The sequence below is a fragment of the Mauremys mutica genome, chromosome 19 (assembly GCF_020497125.1).
Source record: "Mauremys mutica isolate MM-2020 ecotype Southern chromosome 19, ASM2049712v1, whole genome shotgun sequence".
Taxonomy (NCBI): Eukaryota; Metazoa; Chordata; order Testudines; family Geoemydidae; genus Mauremys; species Mauremys mutica.
Window position 1 is genome coordinate 7,592,574 of NC_059090.1, and position 20,273 is coordinate 7,612,846.

At 44.3% G+C, this 20,273-nt stretch overlaps 1 protein-coding gene across 3 annotated transcripts; it reads right to left on the reverse strand.

The window, feature by feature from the left end:
* Nucleotides 1-593: 593 nt before the first annotated feature.
* On the reverse strand, nt 594-20,189 carry STYXL1 (serine/threonine/tyrosine interacting like 1). Of its 3 annotated transcripts, XR_006574358.1 has the most exons (12): nt 19,832-20,189; nt 18,856-18,962; nt 16,500-16,561; nt 14,675-14,813; nt 14,341-14,397; nt 12,281-12,426; nt 10,506-10,651; nt 9,167-9,264; nt 5,648-5,757; nt 5,235-5,420; nt 1,781-1,991; nt 595-1,368 (listed from the first exon to the last, which is right to left on the reverse strand). XR_006574358.1 is itself a non-coding variant. In XM_044993738.1 (11 exons), exons 2-11 carry the CDS (start codon nt 18,956-18,958, stop codon nt 1,860-1,862), a joined length of 1,179 nt encoding a protein of 392 aa, XP_044849673.1. In that variant the 5' UTR covers nt 18,959-18,962; nt 19,832-20,189; the 3' UTR covers nt 594-1,859. The 3 variants fall into 3 exon arrangements, 2 of the variants coding, with proteins under 2 accessions (XP_044849673.1, XP_044849674.1); XM_044993738.1 differs by having other exon boundaries at nt 594-1,991; XM_044993739.1 differs by lacking the exon at nt 5,235-5,420 and having other exon boundaries at nt 595-1,991; nt 19,832-20,184.
* Nucleotides 20,190-20,273: the final 84 nt, after the last annotated feature.

A 20,273-nucleotide genomic window follows, 5' to 3' on the forward strand; every position in this document is an offset into this window, starting at 1 on the left:
GTCAGGAAGCCTGAGTCCTAGTTCCACCTGTCACTGAGGGTATAAACAGCAATTAAACCTCCGCAGCTGGCCCGTGTCAGCTGACTTGGGCTTGCTCAGGCTGTGGTGCTGGAAAACTGTTCTGTAGATGTAGAGGCGGAGCTCTGGGGCCTAGTGAGGCCGGAGGGTCCCACAGCCCAAGCTCCAGCCTGAACCCAAATGTCTACATCGCAGTTAAACAGCCCTGCAGCCCAAGTGCTGTGAGTCCAAGTCAGCTGACATACTGCAGTGTAGCCATACCCTCACTCACACAGTGATCTTAAACAAGTCACAACCACTCTGTGCTTCTGCTTCCCCTATGCAAAATGAGTAGAATGAGATCCACCTTATAAATTGCTCTGAAATCCTGAGAAGTAAGGGCAGATCCTCAGCTGGTGTAAACTGGCATAATTCCCTGGAAGTCAACGGAGATCTGCTGATAGACATCAGCTGAAGATCTGGACCATAAGGTGCCACATAAGTACATAGTATTTTCTTTAAAAAATGGTTCTGAAGCAATGTACAAAACTGATAGACCCATTTATAGATCTCACTGCAGTGAAAAGACATTAGTACAGAAAATCTACCTCTGATTGCAATTTACAGCACCGCTGTTTAGTTCTGGTCATCCAATTTCCACAAAGCATACACATTTCAGCACTCTGCAGTAGTTAGTTGTCTAAATTCATTAGCAAGAATGTCAAGGCTGAGTAATTCTGTCCCAGGCTAGAGTTATTGAGGCTGTAATAATGTTTTGGTACAAACCTGTCAAAAACCCTTTGAAGGTTCAGCTCTAGGATGAAGATTTAAAATGAAGGACATCATATAACTGTTAGGGTAGGGAGGTCAATATTTGGTGTAAGGCCTACATAACATTTTCTATAAGCTCTTATACTCTGATGCTAATGTATGGAATTTACAATGTTATAAGGGGATAGATGGTACTGAGCTTCATCGTCATGTTCCCATTACACCTCTGGTGTTTAGGGCAGTGATGAAGCTCCTCCACTCCTGTCTGTTTCTGGCAAGGTTTTCAATGGTTCTCCAGCTGTGCCCCAGGTTTTTCAGCTCAGCTTCCATAGCTCTTTGCCGTGTTGTTTTCAGGCGGCCTTGTTTTCGCTTGCCTTCAGGTGTCCATCTTATTGCTACTCTGGTGATGGAATCAGCTTGGGCAGGACTTTAATTTGGCTTAATATAATGGGACTGGAGCGTCAAATAGAACTTCAGAGCAAAGAAGTCTGACTGTTGCAATGTGAGGATGCAAGGCTGGAGAGCCTGGGTCCAAATAAATCAATGGGAGATACATGCGTGTGTGAAGGCATAACTCCATCTTGGTATTGGACTGTACATCTGAGAGAATGGATTTGTAATGGATGAATTCCTGAACTGTTGAAATTCTATATCACATATTTATCTGTTGAAACTGTGTGTCTGGTAAAGTACCCATTTACCATGCAAGGGTAGAGATCCATGGACGGGTTTTCACTGATGCTGCTCACCAGCAGCCCCTACTGGCTTCAATGGGAGCTGCAGATGCTCAGGACTTTGATAATCTGCCCGCAATTAGCCAACAGAAGTGACAATTAAACCAAAGCTCCCATTGGCTGTTCAGCAAATTTGCCCGAATAAGGGATTGGATCCCAAATGATGGCCCCCAAAGGATGTAAATAATATGTGGAGATGAAAACCAATCCTAAAAGTTCAGATTATTATATTATTCTTATTATTTTACTCACAGCAACCAATTCTAGTCAAACCTTACCTAAACAGTACAGCCCAAGTTAAACTGTGGTACAGACGGAAAGGCTTCTTTGCTTGTTGGATGTTCTCCTTGCTGCCTGTCAGTAATGTGGTTCGGAGATATCTGTGATCGCTGACCCATAGATTTGGCTTTCCCAGGCTGACAGCTGTTGCACAAAGCCACGGTTTGGTCTCATGTTTGTTTTGCATTTCTGGATGTATTTCCAAGCCCTCTACAAATACAAGTAAAGACAGGGAGAAGACTCAGGAACTTGCTTCCTTTGTATTGTCCAGGTTACAATTACCTCTAAGTCTTGACCATGATTAATTATTTGCATTTCCTTAGCATCTAGGAGCTTCACTCATGGCCCAGGACCCTATTGTGCCACTGAACAAATACAGAACAGAAATGAACCAATGTGGTATCTGGACCAGTAGAGAAAGAAAAGGACTCGGTCAATTACAAGGTTTTTGAAACCTTCCATTTTTGGTAATACACAGTTAGACCGCTGAAAGTAAGAAGTACCAAGGCAACTGTCTGAGGGGAGTAGTATAATGATATGGAGCCTTTCTCCAGTCCATAAAGATCATCGGCTTGAGTCCAGCTCACTAATGATCAAAATTCATGATCAAGTGATGGCCGTCCAGCTGCCTATGGGAAAGGAACTGGAGGTCTCAGTCTCGTTTCCATCGGATCGGTGTCAGTTTCACTAAAGCCGTTGACTCAGGAGCCTCAGCAGTGAGGCTACAGTACTTCTCTCCTAGAGGTGGGCTCTGCCAGGCAGGGGTATAATGGGGAACCTTGAGCAAAGAGCGTTTCCCCCTGTGTTTCTACCAGGGATTTGGAATTAAAATGATGTTATAGGGCTTTGGAGGGTTCAGAGGGCAGAGACTGTCTGTCTGTCCTGTGTTTGTACAGCACCTAGCACAAAGGAGCCCTGGAGGTAGTTTGGATCAGATCTGAACTTCAGAGTAGCCTCTTATCTCTATAATTATGGCCCTACCAAATTCACAGCCTTGAAAAATGCATCAAGGACTGTGAAATCTGGTCTTTTGTGTGCTTTTATCCTATACTGTACAGATTTCACAAGGGAGACCAACGTTTCTCAAATGGGGGGGGGTCCTGACCCAAAAGGGAGTTGCAGGGGATCACCAGGTTATTTTAGGGGGGTCGCAGTATTGCTACCCTGACTTCTGCGCTGCCTTCAGAGCTGGGGGGCTGGAGACTGGCGGCTGTTAGCCGGGCACCCAGCTCTGAAGGCAGTTCCCCACCAGCAGCAATGCAGAAGTAAGGGTGGCAATACCATACCATGCCATCCTTCTGTGCTGCTGCCTTCAGAGCTGGGCAGCCGCAGAGAGGTGGCTGCTGACTGAGGACCCAGCTCTGTAGGCAGCAGCGCAGAAGTATGGTTGGCAATACCATACCATGCTATTCTTACTTCTGCGCTGCTGCTGCTGGCGGCTGCTCTGCCTTCAGAGTTGGGTTTCCAGCCGCTAGTCTCCAGCCATGCATCTCTGAAGGCAGCGCTGCCACAAGCAGCAGTGCAGAAATAAGGGTAGCAGTACCGCAACTCCCCTACAATAACCTTACAACCCCCCCCCCCCCCACACACACACACATACAACTCCTTTATGGGTCAGGACCCCTGCAATTACACCACCATGAAATTTCAGATTTAAATAGCTGAAATAATGACATTTATGATTTTTAAAATTCTACGCTTGTGAAATTGACCAAAATGGACCGTGAATTTGGTAGGGTCCTATCTATAATGAACCAAACTGATATCCTGGTTATGAATATTCCTGTAGTGTTCAGCTCAGATCTCTTTCTTCATCTATGATGTACCTTCCACCATTCTGCAGCAAGACAGTGCCAGAGCCCTACCTTGGGCTACTGGGTCTGACTGTAGTGTAAAATGCTAACGATCTTTTTTCAATGGAAAAAGCAGAGAAGCAGCAGCTACCTACAGCTGCACGACAGAGGGTCTCCTTTTCCTGGACTGGCACTATATGCTATTGCAGTGGTGATCTATAGCAGCAAAGCAGCGGTCTAGCTATCCCAAAGTGCTAATTACAGCCATCCCGATTGTTAGTTTCAGGTAATTAGCTTGGATTGCTGTTACACAGCAGGGTTGTTACACAAATGCACTGCACTCCTCTCTGGCTACACTACAGAAGTTGCTGAGTAATGTCCCTCTCATCAGATAAAAATCAGGATTTCTTATAGCAATCAGGAGCATAATTAGGATTGCTTAAGCTTAATAAGATGAAAGGTGAAATGGTATTGCATGATTTCTTCCGAATCTCTGATACTAGAGACCAACAGCCTAAACCTCCAACCTTCCTATGATTAATTCCTAATCACACAAGTAGTCAGTGGGTCTCCGCACACACTAGTTACTCATATGAGTAAGGGTTTGGCAGGAGCATGTTCTACCAGTGCAATTTCTTTTAACATACTCGTCTCCAGATCCCTGAAGCCTCACTAAAGCATTCCAAGACTTTTGTCCAAACTGGATCCAAGACCTAATTGAAAGAGCAGCTTCAATATATTTCACTGCTGCAGTCCAGCAAGATTGTCTATTTGAATCATCCCATAGAAAAGCTTCGTGCACCAGGAATCTCAAGCATTCAACCTGTTTCACTATGGGCAGCCTGTGGTGGGGGTGCTCTATTTAGACTTGACAAGATGTTAAAACAAAAACGTTGATCACAATAAAGGGAAAAGTCAGTTATCAGCCTTGGACTTTTGCACTGTGGGTGCAGTAAGTTAAGTATTTTAGTAGGGCTCAGCATGGGAGGGTGTGATGGTGATTGGACTGTTATCAGTCTGTGGGAGCAATCAGATCCAGTATTAGTAGGGTAGGTCCGCAGGTTCCAGTGCCTGTGCAGAGTATGCAGCGAATCTCTATTATTCTGCTGGCAAACTCATTCTGCAATTACTCTGATGTGCCTTGCAGGGTAAGAAGCCTCATTTTGTGTTGCAAATGTTTACACACAAAAAATGAGCCAGATCTATGCTCAGCTTCAGGACAGCTTGGATTCAAATACTCAATTTCCAGAAGAGGGGCTCCTTTTCCAAACACAATCGAGACTTTTAGTGGGCCTCACTTCAAAGGCATGGAGGAGATCAGACAGCACCGATACCCCAGTCTGCCCAGAGAAGGCAGAATGAGAGACAGACCTACCTTTTCAAAATGCCGGGACACCGAGTAAACTGAGGAACATCCTGGAATTTGGGGATAAGCAACCAATCTAGTATACAGCTAGGTACTTCTCAGCCGTCACCCAATATTTTTCTGAAGAGTTATGGAGCTATGTAATGAGATGTGCTGGTCCTTTAAGATTGAAGAGGGCACCCCTCTTAGACTAGTGCAACCCTATTCTGGGTTTCCCTAGAACAATATCTGTGGATCACGGAATGTGGTCTTGGGGAAGCAATCTGGGATTTTAAAGACACCTGTGCTGCTGACCTCAGCTTTAGGGCACAAAGCCAGAGTTCCACAAGCAGGGTGGGCTGGACTTCCTAAGTCCCGCAGGAGTAAGGGACAAAGCCAGGTCAGAAAGTCTCTCTCTCTCTGAGATCCAGGAGAGCAGAGTTGCTTAGGTCTGTAATCCTTCCAGTCAGCCATGTTTGTAGTCTTGGCTTCCGGGCGGGTCTGTTGGCAAACAGGGGAGGGTAGATACAGATCACTCTCCGCGCAGATACTGAGCTGCATTATCACAGGCCCAGGAATCAAACCCAAGTCTCCTCCTTGATGTTACAATGTAGTCAGAGAGTTTGAATTATTTGCTCCTCATTACTCCAGCACCTCAGAAGAGTTCAGAAATAGAAAGGTACAGGAGACCACGTCACTCTCTGTAGAAAGCAGAAGTGTAGATGTACCTTTAAGGGATAATGGGATGAATGCATGAGGAAGGCCATTACCACCGTGCTGCTCCGACTTAGACCCAAGGTAGAGAAAACCAGAACTGCTCCAAGAGCCATCTTAGCATCTAACCAAAGAAAAGTGCATTACAAATTAGTGTCTTGAAAAATCAAAGCCAGAGAACAATCCCCACTCCTGTTATTCTTTAAGTGAATTTCTAATGCTGGTGAAAGGTGCCAGATAAATAGTCCCGGAGACACGAGCCCACTTAAACCACTGACTAGGTACAGCTGGGCAGTGTCAGGACACGTTTCTCTACACCACCCCAGAAGGGTCTGTCCTGCTGCTATAGGATGGATTGGGTTAAGAAGTTAGTTTTTGGATCTAAGTTAGCCTAAGTGTAGAAGAGCATGGGAAACTGAAGTTGCTAGTGTGAGAAGTTAGAGTGTTACAGGAAAGTAAGAGTTAGCAAGGATATGATTCAGGGTCTTGTTACTGTTATGTTTTGATTATAACTAGTTTAAGCAAGGTTTTTAATGAGCGTTTTTGAGAACTATGAATGTTTTATTAAAATGCTATCAATACTGACAGTGTAGGAAGGACATTGGTGCAGATGTTAATTTAAATAATATGTACAATAAAGAGCCAATTAGGAGCCCACAGCTGAACAGGGGCCAGATCCCACTCCAGGGAGCACAGATGTGTGTGACTTAGAGTGGGGCTCAGAGGAGGACGTTAAGAAGGATTTTGGGGGCGTACAGGAATGTTTCCTCACTGATCACATGGGAGGGTTTGCCCAGAACAGATTTGCTGGGTCGATGTCTGTGCTCCCAGGCACCCAGCCCGTGGCTCAGGTTTTAAGAGGGAAATGTGTAACTGACCTCCCGGAAGGGAGCAGTCAAACAACTGACCTTTTGGGACCAGAGAGAGGGGTGACACAGGGTACCCCAATATAGGTCCCACTTTTGCAAAATGCTGTTCCTAATGTACTTGTGAAATCTAACTCTGTCTCTTTAAGACAGGATAAGAATGCTACTAACGAGTTGGGTGTCCGTGAAAGTGCCAATGACCCATCTGAGAAAGGGGAGGAGGAAGCAATCCCCCCGGGCAGGTAAAATTCACCCAGAAACTAAGTGAAAGCTGCTGAGAGAAGGGGTTAGGGAAAGTTCCAATGTTTGGAGTGAAAATTACAAAGGAACCCTAGGAGGGAGGGTGGATTTTTTTGCATGGGCGCAGTCCTGGAGATGGAATGCGCTCCATAGGGGGCCGGCCAGTTAACAGCAGTAATAGCTGGCACAGCAGGAAAAAGCATAACAAACCTAGACTGTTTGTGTGGCAGGGGAAACTGAGGCACACTGTCTCATGGCATTGGTGGCTAAATGCCAAGACACCTGCATTCCAAAGGTATTGAGATCTGCATTATGTTAACAATGCTACACACAAAAATGTTTTCAGGCATCCTGGGAAAAGAAACACAGAACTTTGCTAAAACACCTGTGGATGACACTCCAGTGTTTGGTAAAACTTGGGAGTTGTATAACCACATCACTCTCTGCAGAAAGCAGAAGTGTAGATGTACCTTTAAGGGATAATGGGATGAATGCATGAGGAAGGCCATTACCGAGGACCTCAGACACACTGCCTTCGCATTAGTCAGTGACTAACCCTCTGGCAGTAATCTAAGGAGGAGGGATGTGTGACACTGTGCCCCATATTCTTCATAGAGATATGGTTATGATATGATTAGGGCATAACTAAGATGTATTTTATGCAAGATAGGTCATGTGAGGTATCATTGAAAAGGTTATGATTCACTGAATATGATTCTCCTATTTGTATGCATGTATCATTTTTGTATCTAAAGTTAGGAATATTGTCTATGCATTTATTACAAATGTGTTTACACCTGAGGAACCCCCACTAGGCAGAATGCAATCAATCTAGATTACTGGCTGGAAAGGGCCATTGGGAGAAAATAGGTCTTGGAAGATGCTTATCTCCCACCAGGGAGCAATCCTGGGAAGCCTTCCTGAGGACCTTACAGACAGCCTCTGTCTCTTGGTTGCTGTGGTCCTACAGAGATGTGACCAAGTCACCTGGTACTGGACTCCATGATAATACAAGTGCTTTTCCATTGAGAGGGTGTGAGAATCAAACTGGGAGACAAAGGGTTCCCACCAGGGGTGAAAGTAAAGTGGTACAGGCCGGTACGGCGTACTGGTAAAAAGTGGCTGCCAGTACTGGCCGCTACTGCCCTACTTTAAAGCACTGCCGTGGGAGCGCGCAGAGCTGGTCCCCGTACCAGTAAGTTTTCAATTTTACTTGCACCCCTGGTTCCCGCCATATGTAAAACCTATTCAAGGCAGGGGAGTGACATCATCATGGTTCCTTCTTCACTGACTCCCTGCCCAAGAAAGAAGCCTGCTGAAAACACCTGAGAAACAGAAGACTGAACTTGGGGGAAGGGCTGAGCCCAGGCTAGAGGGTTTACTAGCACGTGAAAGGAATATCTGGAGGTTTAAGCTGCTAGCGAGTGCAGCTTGCCTTCAGGATCCCTGCAATCTGCCTAAAACAACAGTCAGAGTGAGAATTTGCTACTTATAATCAATTCATTTAGTATATTAAGCTTAGACTGTGTTTTTTGTTTTATTTACTAGGTACTCTGCTTTGATCTATTTGCTATCCCTTATACTCACTTAAAATCTATCTTCTGTAGTTAATAAATTTGTTTTTGTTTTGTCTAAAACCAGTGTGGGGAAATCATAACTTGTGGCAGAAAGCTGTGTATATGCCTCTCCACTTTGAGGGAGGGGGTGAATTTCATGAGCTTACACTATACAGTTCTCTCTGCAGCGCAAGATGGTATAATTTGGGATTTACCCTCTAGAGGGGGGTGTGTGCCCAGGGGTGGCTCTAGCCATTTCGCCGCCCCAAGCACGGCGGCACGCCGCGGGGGGCGCTCTGCCGGTTGCCGGTCCCGTGGCAACGGTGGACCTCCCGCAGACGTGCCTGCGGATGCTCCACCGAAGCCGCGGGACCAGCGGACCCTCCGCAGGCACGCCTGTGGGAGGTCCACTGGAGCCGCCTGCCGCCCTCCCGGCGACTGGCAGAGCGCCCCCCGCGGCATGCCGCCCCAAGCACACGCTTGGCGTGCTGGGGCCTGGAGCCGCCCCGTGCGTGCCTTAGGAACTGGGAGGTACCTTAGCTTCGCCTTCCCAAGTAAGGGCTGGTTAAAGAACCTGTGTGTGTAGTGCTGAGTGTGTCCCTACCTGTGTGTATGCTGGTGAGATAGCAAGCTTGGAGAGCTTTACAGGGTGAAAAGGGAGTCCAGGCTGGTGGATCAGGCGGGCTCAGTGGTATCCCAGTTCCAAGCAGCATCCCGAGAGGGGGGAACCCATCACAGCAGTAAATGGACTGAACACCTCCAGTGAGCAGAGGCTGTTGGGTCCATGCTTCTAGGTGTTAAAAGACTACGAACCTCTGCATTCAAAAGAACAGTGTGCACACTTGATAGTTATAGATCAGAATCCACTCACCTATGAAGTGACAAATGGTGGGGAAAAAGGAAAAAAGATCTGCATCGGGGGAATCTGCCACAGAAACATGAAGAAGTGTTTTGCTTTCATCTGTGAAACTGGAAAGGGAGCACACAGGAGTGATGTTAAACAGGCCAATAAAGTAGTTCTGCCAAATTCTACTTGCCTGGGGCAAATCAGTCATATTTTATTTGAAGTTACATGAGTAATAACTTTTCATTGTCATCATCATAGTAAGGAAGAGTGAGTGAGACATTGAGGCTGCATTAGTTCTGTTATCAGTCAGCCACCCTAAACTGTATTAGTATTTATGTATTAACATCACCCTACAGTATGTTCTACCTGGGAGCTTGATGAAGGCAGATATCTGAAAGCAGGTGTTCTTGCATGTCATACATGGTTGGGGAGTTTCCTAAATAGATAATTAATGTACACAGATGCTGCTTCATGTGGTTTCTTATTAAGGTGTTATACACCTTACAAGGTATCTCATCTCACTGAGAAAAGGCTGCAAAACAATGAAGAGGAATTTTTAAGCGATGCAGATGCATTTCATGTTAGAGCTGAGAGGAAGCCCAGTTTTCTGAGATTTTTGAGGGTTCTCTCTCTTTGGAGCCACATACACAAGAACTGCTTGGTTATTGGTGAAACTGGCTGTATAAATAACCAGGCAGAAAGCTATAGTCTTCCTCACTCATCACATCCTTGCAAAATGTCACTGGGTTTTTGGCTGTATCGAGCTGGAGTTCTAATATAGCTCGCCCACTGACTTGAGTGGCTGGTCAAATAGCTTCAGTCAGTGAGAAATACAGAAAAAGAAGTAAGAGAAATCACACAGAAGGTAAATGAATTACATTTTAAAGCATGTTGTCTTGTAAATTTTCCTCTTAAATGTGGCATTAGGTTCACTGTGAAGGTTGGTGCTAAGTGTTGAACTCTTAGGCCCAGATTCTTACAGGTATTTAGATGCCTAATTTCCATTGATTTCAATGGGAGGTAAGCACCTAGGTACCTCTGAGGATCTGGGTCCCAGTGATAACGATCCCATTCTTGCTGTACATGGTCTCACTTCTTCTGAGTTACGGTAGGCTGATGCAGTGATGAGTCATTGCTTTGCAACCTCTCAAGTAGAGAAGTCAGAAGAACAAGCATTAAATAGCTTTAAGTTTATTACTTCGAATCACCATCCTACTCTGACTGAATGAGTATCTCACAAGGTTCCTGGGAGGTCTACAAACATGCAGCTTCTGCTGTTGGGCTCCCATGCTGTACTGCATCCCTTGGCAGCTTTTCACACACACAACCATCGATGCCAATCCAACTGGACCATTTGACTTACAGTGTTGCAATCTCCTCTGAGATGTTGACTTGTGCTTTGATTTTCAGATCCTTCTGAATCTGTTGGTCACAGGCCTGCCTGTAATCTCCCATATATAACTGAGCAGGCAATATCTCTACAGGATATGGCTGAAAAGCATCCAGTTCCTGCACAAGAGAAACAAAAGGATTAATACAGTTGAAAGAACTATCTATTTACCTTCATATATCTATTTCTATATCTATTTGCCTTCATCTTAGCTTGGGAAGTTCTTAAACCTGAATCCTGAGAAGCCATGAACAGGTACTAAGTCAATGGCCTGCACCTACATTCAAACAGAAATGAGGTACATTCATTTAATTGGACAGATATTCTGAAGAACAGACTTTATCCCTAGACTCAGTCAATGAAATGAACATGGTCACTGACAATGTGGCCCTGCTGGAATAAAAAAAAAAAAAAAGAATAAGAGATAGACTATGTCCTTTGTAAAGCAGGTAAGGACACTATTACCTCAGATTAATTAGAGTTTCTAATTACTTGGTCCAAGTCCAAATGAAACCACTTGTCAAACCGGACTGGCAGGTGTAGTGTGACTGCATAACACAACTCCAACTCATCGCTCCTACCAGAGCAGGAAAAATTCTGAGCATAGCTTAGCACAGCCTACTATTTGGGCAGCCTGAAGGCTAAGGACAAAATTCTGTAGCCATGCCAAGCGTGGAAGGGAAGAGAGTTGAGTAGTGACTATGCACCAGTGTTCACCACTGAAATGCAGCCCTCACTAGGGTGAAACACAATAGCTGTTTGAAAGCACAAAGCAGCACTGAACAATAGTTTAGAGAAGGAAGTATAGGAGAAGGCTGTATCCAACTGTAACTGCAGGGAGAATTGAGGTAGATGACGTGTCAGACATCATAAAGAAGCAAAAAAGGGCACAAAGAATTTATTTTCTCCTTGCAGATCACTCGTAAGCCACCTTATTAAGCCAGCACATGGCACTGGACCACTGCACAGGCCAGCAACTTATTACACAGCTTATGTGAAACAGAAGAAAACAGAAAGAAAAGACATGTTGCAGTGACGTGTCACTCCCTTTTTTTCTTAAGCCTTGCCCTAGATGTTAAAGTGGGATGCTTATCTCTCACAGTCTAAGCAGGCTCCAGTCAGGTTAATGTTTGGATAAGAGAACAGAACAGCATGCTGCTGGAAATAATGTAAGTGACTCAATAGGTGGCACTTTTCTCCCTGAGTCAATACCTGAAAAAATGTATCAGTTTGCTTTGTGATCCTTGGGGATGAAAGCCATTGCATGTAAGAAGTTATTAAAGACATATTATCATCTTTAAAAGAAAAACAGTCACAATTTCTGCCCAAATATGTTTACCTGCTATTGTTATAACACCTCAGATTACTATAACTGAAAGAGATTTGTTTAATCTAACAGCACTTTACGTTTAGTCATGTTGTTTTTGTGAGTTTTTCCACGCAACATCAGGGAGAGAAAAATAGATACTTGTGATTGTAAAAGAACAACAATTAGCAGAGGGACTCTGGGGCAAGGCTATTACTTGAAATGATTTTTGACTCCTTTTTTAAAATTGACTAGACATCAGATTGACAGTGTCCCCACGAAAGCTTATGCTCCAATACGTCTGTTATTCTTTGTTGTTGTTTTTTTTTTTTAACAGTGTCCCTTTAATTATTACTTGGGAATTCACTGGAATTAGTTGAATGTACATAGAAAAATTCAATTTATAGCCTGAAGGCCTGGCCCTTCTCTCCAATAATCTCACCTGAGGCATCCAGAATATCTTCTGAGTCCTCAAGAAATGGTAGCACGCAGTGAAGCGCTCATACCCTCCTTTCAGGATGCGGACTGGGTGGCGAGTGAACTGCTCTAAGACTCTGGCACACTGGATGGTGGCCCCTACCTCAGCATCTAAAGACATGGAAAAGCTATTACACATGGTTGCTGCAGGGAGTCGAATGCGGAGAGGGTTATTTCTAACAGGCCCTAGTACTTGAGGTGAAATCCTGACCCTACTGACATCAGTGACAAAACTCCCTTTGGCTTCAGTGGGGCCAGAATTTCACCCTGATGTCTGAAGGACCTTCAGAGATCAGGATTAAAAGCTACAATCACTCTCCTGCCACTGCTGCTGCAAGGAAGCCACTGGGGATGTTTCTGACATTCCCTGCGAACCTCTTGTCTGGAGAGCTCCCTTTTTTCTATTGTCATTTTTTTTTCTTCCTCTTGTTCCTGTCATAGGTCCAGGTATTATTTTAACTCCTGTTATTCCCTGTGGATCCCCTACAGTAAGGTACACTACAAGGAAGTACTGCTATTTTAAAACTAAACAATATTCCTGGTTCTTGGGGTGGCTTTTTCTTTGCCTCATTATGCCAACAAACAAAAGGCAGAGGGGACACAGGGAGGTGCCTTGGGAAAATTTGCCATCTTTGATCTTATCATGACTCCAAGTAGGGCTAATAATGTGGGATGTAGGATGTTCCCCCCCCCCCCAGACTCATCTCTGATTTCCTTCAGCTGTATCTACTTTAGAAGCAGTTAAATTAGCACAATGGAAATCTGATTCTGGTTCTCCATCACATTCTATTTTTCATGTCTCATTGGAGGGGATTTTCTCCACAATAAAACTCTGAAATAAGGTCCCATTTTAGTGTGTACCTAATGAGACTGTTCCTGTGAGCAAGTTATGCATGTACGTAAGTGTTTGTAGGACTGGCTCTTAGCTTTGGCATAGGAGTCTCAATCAGACTGTTTCAAATCAAGTTATATGTTTGGAACGATGTACCACAGATACAGAAGAAAAAAAATCAATGAGCCTGATGTAAAGATCAAGGCTTTACATTTTCAAGTGCCTAATGATTTAGTGTATCAATTTTGGGGTGCCCAAGTTGAGACACCATAAAGGGATCTGAATTTCAGAAAGTGCTGAGCACCCGCCCTCTGAAAATCAGGCCTCTTTACGGAGTCTCAAGTTGAAGCACTTCAAATTGTTAGTCACTTTTGAACACCTAGGCCCAATGATTTTCCTGTACAGAATGGGAGCCTTAAGGCTTTGATTCTACAATGACCTCTGAGCAGACAGGCCAGTGCAGAATCAAGGCCTAAAGCTCTGATTGGAGCATATATCAAAGGCAAGGTATGTGTTTGTTCACTTCTTAGGCCTGGTCTACACTAGGAAATTAGGTCAGGATAATGACATCGCTCGGGGGTGTGAAAAATCACACCGTGCTGCTGTATGCGTAGACAAGCCTTTAGTTAGGTCTTATGGACAATTTTATCAAATCTGCAAATAGCTGGATTTTAAGAATTCACAAAGGCATTTTTAACAAGCTAGCAGTTAAAATTTCAACTTTCTTAGCGTTGTCAATCTCAAACTAATGCCTGAAACAAGGTGAAATGTGCTGAAAGTGGATCACGTGCTCTTAAAAACATCTGTGTTTGCAAAATACTTCTATGCTAACTAGAACTGTTATAGTCACTTTGCAACACTGGATAATGGGGGGCGGGGGAGATCTAGAAACAAGGACTGTGATTCTGCAATGAGCTGCAAGGTCACTACAAGTTCAGGGTCTAAAAGGTAATCTGCCGTTTGGGAAAAATAATTTCAATGTTTCCTGGTATCTTTAAATGAACTCAACAGATGCACAAAGCTGTCAGTGCTGTGGTCTGCATTTTATTCTCTGGGTTTCCAGACCTAAGCATTTGCCACAGAACTTCATCTAATTACTACTCTCATTAAAGATAAGTCCTATTTTTGTTACTACGATCATACAAATTCTTCTTTTTTTATCCTGCGCTTACTAATAAAAAGAAAGAACTCACTTTGTGAACACGAAGAACTGGATTCAAATCCTGACATCTCTGAGGCAGCTTTAGTCCCTAAAAAGCAATAAATAAACATGCTAAACCCCAGTTGAACTGGGAAAAATAGCCTCTTTTCCACTTAAATGATTTTGAAAGTGAAGGGTTCCCATATTGAAAGATGAGCCAGCCTAGACCCAGGGACCTTGAAAGAAAATCTGGATTTATAAATCCTAGAATAGAACATGTGAAATATTATGACAGCCAGAGGCTTATTGATGGTGTAATGTTACCAATATAAAGGCTGTGCACTTAAGTGTTCTTATCAAGATATTTGAAAGAGAAATAAACATACCCTTTTCACCCTCCTCCTTCTCTCCATAATCATCATAATAGATATCATCCAAAGAGCTGGTTTTGCCATCATAGATGACACAATATTTGACACACTCCAGCTCAACTGATTCAGGTACCAGATAGTCCCCCACAGGATTCTAGCAAAACCACAAAAGAATCTTAGTAAGAGGGGGACTGCATTTTTCCTCATGGAACTATCCCTAGCAAATTCTTCCAAATTACCATTATACCTGGCTTATTTTGAATAAAGTGGGCGGAATTCAGAAGTGATGTAAGTTACATGTCAGCAAGTGGGTCTGGGTCTAAGTCTATGGGAGAGCTAGGGTGGTGTGTAACTTATATGCCAAGGAACTGCAAGAAGATGAAAGTTACACCAGCTCATTCCTGATTCAATGTTGCCTCTCACCCCGAGCAATCATTTCCACCAGTGTAAAGTTGGTATAACTACTTCAGAATGGTAGCGATTTACATCTACATTGCACAGGTGTAAATGCAAAGCAGTGGACAGTGTGGCCTCCTCCGAGTCACCCCTTTGTTTCATCCTGTCTTTTGAGCATCAGCTTTTTTCCGCAGATCTCTGAATGTGTTTTCCCCTAAGTTCGCAGCCTCCAGCCCTGCAGTATTTATTTATCATTGCAATGGTCACCATGGAACTATTTTAGACCAGCTCAACTGTTCCTATTTTCTTGAATTCGTCACCTGTACTTTCTGTCAAATGGAGTGATGTTTACCAGTGAAGGCACTTAAGGCTGACTGATTTGCAAAGCCGCCTAACGGAGTTAGAAGCACAGTTCCCATTAATGGGACTTGTGTATAACTCCTTTCGGTGAATCCCAGAAGTTAGAAATGGAAAAGACCTAGGACAGGGGTCGGCAACCTTTCAGAAGTGGAGTGCCGAGTCTTAATTTATTCACTCTAATTTAAGGTTTCACGTGCCAGTAATACATTTTAACATTTTTAGAAGGTCTCTTTCTATAAGTCTATAATATATAACTAAACTATTGTTGTATGTAAAGTAAATAAGGGTTTTAAAATGTTTAAGAAGCTTCATTTAAAATTAAATTAAAATGCAGAGCCCCCTGGACCGGTGGCCAGGACCCGGGCAGTGTGAGTGCCATTGCAAATCAACTTGCGTGCCACCTTTGGCACACGTGCCATAGGTTGCCTACCCCTGACCTAGGAGGTCATTTTGTTGGCCTACCTGCCAATACAGTAGATTTTTGAATGCTTTGTCCTCTCTAATGTTAGACATCTCAAGTGATGAGGGTTTCACCTCAGCCCTTTGTGAGACAACTCTGCAGTGCAATAGCTCTTATTGCTGGAATATTCTTCCTGATATTCAACTTCAATGTCTCCCTTCTTTAGGCTACTGTAATCTCACTTCCCCTCTTTTCTACCCCAATCTGCATCACCTCTTGTGGGCTAAATTAAACATTCCAGAATCAGAGTGGAGCAGTTCCTCATCCTTTTTGGCTAATTCTATCTCACTGCTAAATGCTGACTCCCAGAATCATCAGTGTGTGTGACTCAATGATCCAGAGCATTCACCCCTGCTGGAACACTGGGATACAAAGTGTTCTCTTCCCAGGTCAGCAGCGGCTGCTGTGCCTGAGAAAGGAACCTCCCTGAGAAGCCTAAGTGGTGTTTGCATTGCTACTTTCTGTAGGAGGGCAGCTTTAGCTTGCTGTCAGCTCCCTCCAGCCCTTTTGGTGACACTGACCAGGTGATATGCTCATTAGTGCACCCCGCCCTTCCCCCCAGCCAGAACAGAAGGTCATGGACAGCACACATGAATGATAAACCCACTTGAAACCACAATTTACCTGTTTAACCCTTCTTGCTGTAATCACATGGCTTTCATTGTACTCACGCTTTGTACGGGCATCTGAAAATAACAATGAAGATTGTGTGAATGGTCAGGGCCACTCGGGGGGGTGGGGCAAGTGGGGCAATTTGCCCCAGGTGCCGCAGGAACCCCCACTAGAGTTTTGTGGGGCCCCTGGAGCAGGGTCCTTCACTCGCTCTGGGTGCCCTGGAAAACTCTCGCGGAGCCCGGGCCCCCGGAGTTTCTTCCGCTCCGGGTCTTCGGCGGCAATTCGGTGGCAGGGGGTCCTTCCGCTCCAGGACCTGCCGCCGAAGTGCCGGGTCTTTGGCGGCAATTCGGTGGCGGGGGGTCTTCCGCTCCGGGACCCACCGCCGAAGTGCCCCAAAGACCCACGGCGGGGTGTCCTTCCGCCCCGGGACCTGCTGCCGAAGTGCCGGGTCTTTAGCGGCAATTCAGCGGCAGGGGCCCCCCGCCGCCAAAGACCCAAGGCCCCCTGAATCCTCTGGGCGGCCCTGTGAATGGTTTACATAGTGCCTTCAAGGCAGAATTCTGCTCCTTATGAAGCCAATGGGAGTTCTGACTGCAAAGAGCTGTATACATCTTACAACTAGATACCCACCACCGAAATACAGATTGTATACATTTCTTCATGGGATTCCATGTTTATTGTGCCTATTGACTTTCAGATTATATGTCTCAGTTTGCAAGCAAAACAATGTTTTTTCAAGATGTCAGCCTTATGAATTTAACCTGGGATCTGAAAATCAAGCTGCATTATTTCCTTCTCACATATCATCACGACCACTAATAAAGATTCTGCAGGACCAAAGTCTGCAGTCATTGCACAGAGATTTCATAAATGTAATACAGGGCAGAATTTGATGCTGCAACTGGAATTTAGTAAACAATTCTATTGATGATGCAACAGTCAGACTAGAATCCAGCTATTTCTCCCATAACTCTATTCCTCTGCTGTGCTAACCCAAATAATAGTTACAATTTATTTTGTCATTGCATTAAATAGATATGATGGAATGCACCCAGAGAGCAAGTGTGTGGAGTACGTAGGTGCCATTTTTACATGACCACTTCTATAATATAGCAACATTAAAACAATGTCTATGAAAAATTCCTAAATGAATTAGGAGTTCCTATTATAAAATAATATAACAACTCTCATTAACATTAATTAGCACTTCATATGTTCAAAGCACCGTACAAACATTAACTAATTATGCCTCCCAACAACTCTGTGAGGAAGGCATTATTAGCTGGCAAAATCCATCCCAGGTGTAATTGAATGGATTTACGGCAGCGATGAATTTGGCCCATTATCTCCATTTGACTGAGGAGAAACTGAGACACTGATGGCCAATTCAGAGGTGATATAAACGGTGGTGTAAGATTCACGCAAGTATGGTGACTTAAGTGTGTTTAACATGGTGTAATTTACATGCTGAGGGGGTGGGACTGGAGAGCGGTGTGTCAGATAAAGCAAATAGTACAAATTGGTAACAAAGCAGGAGGTCTCTGCTTTATCTTAAGCCTTCCTATGCTTTCCTGTTAATTGCTTTTCCTGTTATACCCGTTTCTTCCACCCCCACAGCAAGCACGTTACACCTGCTTAAAGGCATGCAATTAACACTTTCATTTACACCATTTCCAAATTTAGTCCAGAGATATTAAGTGGACAGCAGCAGAGCAAGCAGTGGAACTCAGCCTTTTCCTGGGTTCCAGTCACATGCTCAGTCCTCAAGACCATTCTGCCTCTTCTCAGGCTATGTCTGCACTGCAAATAAAGGTGTATTTATTACATTAAGACACTGATTCTGTGAAAGCCACCTCAATGTGAAATCCTAATGGACACAAGTCAACTCCTGTGTCTTGTCTCACCTAGGCTTTCACATTGAGATGCTTATCTCCATATAGTTATCCCGAGGTAAAACACATCTTTCTTTGCGGTGAAAACACAGCCTAAGAGAAATAGGTCTCCCAAATTCTAATCAAAGATGCGGCTACAAAGTAAAATACTAACGGCTATACATAAAATCACAGTGACCCACAAAGATCCCTGGGCACCATACAATCACATGCATGCTAATGGTTCAAGCAGGACTGAGGGACCTATCCCTGTTGTCCTGAACCTTGTGCAGACATTTACACAAGGACAAAGGGCCTGATTCAACTCCCATTATGGTTAATTGGCATCTTTTCACTGACTTTTATGGCAGTTGGGTCACTTCCAAAGCACATACAAAGTTTTCCAACAATCTAGCCCCAATAATTAAACAAAAGAACAACCTATATGACAAATTGCACAATAAAAATACATATCAGCCCTCTCATTAGCTTACCCAGTAAACAGAGATAGTTAGGCTCAGTTAACCTGGAGAGCTTCGTGGACTGGTTCAAGATGTTGTAAAGCTCTGTGGGCTCACAGAGAACCAATCCTGCCATTTTGCTGAATGGAAATAATAATTAAAGTAAATACATTCTTAAAAAGTGAGTTCTTGCAAAGTAACCAAGCTAATGTGAAGACTTTACTTTTTATCTGTTCCAGCTCATCTGTGAATGAAAACAACCGCTTTGAGCCCAAGCTTGAGTCCTTAAATCCTTGCCTTCATAAGGGATATTTGCTCCATAAGAACTGCAAGATCAGGCTTTTTAAAATATAGAGGTCAGAATTCAATCTAAAAAAATCTAATTTAAATAGTGAAATATAAAGATGGAATATGATGTACAGAGCATCCACACCTGCACTCAGATATGAAATGAACATGGAGAGATCCTATTGCCTAAAATCAGGACTTACATTTCTTAAAATTGTTTTCTTGGATAAAAAAATCCATGTTCAGTATTTCTATATTTAGGGACTGATCTTAAGTGGTGCTGAGGCTGACTCCACTGGCAGATGTAGGAGCTCAGCATTTCACAGGTTTGAGGCCCTGGAGATATTCCTATCTCATAGGACTGGAAGGGACCTCAAGAGGTCATCGAGTCCAATCCCCTGCCCTCATGGCAGGACCAAACACTGTCTGGTCATTAATAATTTATTTCTTAGTAACTTAGAAACGTGTTCCCCAAGTATCCGTGTTGTTAGGAAACAGAACAGATAGACACCACTCCTGCAGGCAATGGGAGACTGGAAAGCCTGAGATCTTCCTCTGACCAGATCAAACCTTCCCTGCCCCCCCATCCTCTTGGAGTTTCTCTCTATATTTAAAAAAAAAAGACATCAAAATTCAGTCAATACAAAATGAAACAATATGCCCCCAGCTGTAAGTGATCCAGACAAAGGCTGGGGCTCCAGAACTCCACATTAAACGTCACCTTTGCCGCTTGCACAGGTTCTCCTACTTCGTTCAATGCCACGTCTGTGGAGTCTGTAGCCGTGGTACTCAGGGTGTCTGTTGCTATGGCATCAGTTGCCATGGCACCTATCACACCTGTGGCATCTGTTGCCATGGCACCCATGGAGATTTATTGCCATGACACCTGTGGCATCAGTTGCCACGTCACCTATGACATTTGTTGCCATGGCACCCATGGAGGCCTGTTGCCATGGCACCCGTGGCACCTGCAGCTGTGCCCCCTGTGATACCCATCATGACGGTCAAGATCGCGCTAGCTCAGGGAGGGGCCTTCAAAGCCCTGGGCCCGGGCCCGTTCCCGTCTCACCTCCAGGTTGCTACGCAGCGACGCTCGGACGTAACCAAGGCTGACGTCATTGGGACCGCCCCTTGCCCAGCTCTCGCGATTCTTTGGTGGGCGC

Excerpts from the sequence above, each read along its gene's own strand:
- STYXL1 (XM_044993738.1), bottom strand. The coding sequence starts at position 18,958 with ATGGCAGGATTGGTTCTCTGTGAGCCCACAGAGCTTTACAACATCTTG. Across the intron at positions 10,652-12,280 it reads AGATATTCTGGATGCCTCAG|GAACTGGATGCTTTTCAGCC; the intron begins GTGAGATTATTG and ends TCTCTTGTGCAG. Across the intron at positions 1,992-5,234 it reads CTTTGTGCCCTAAAGCTGAG|AGGGCTTGGAAATACATCCA; the intron begins GTCAGCAGCACA and ends TTGTATTTGTAG.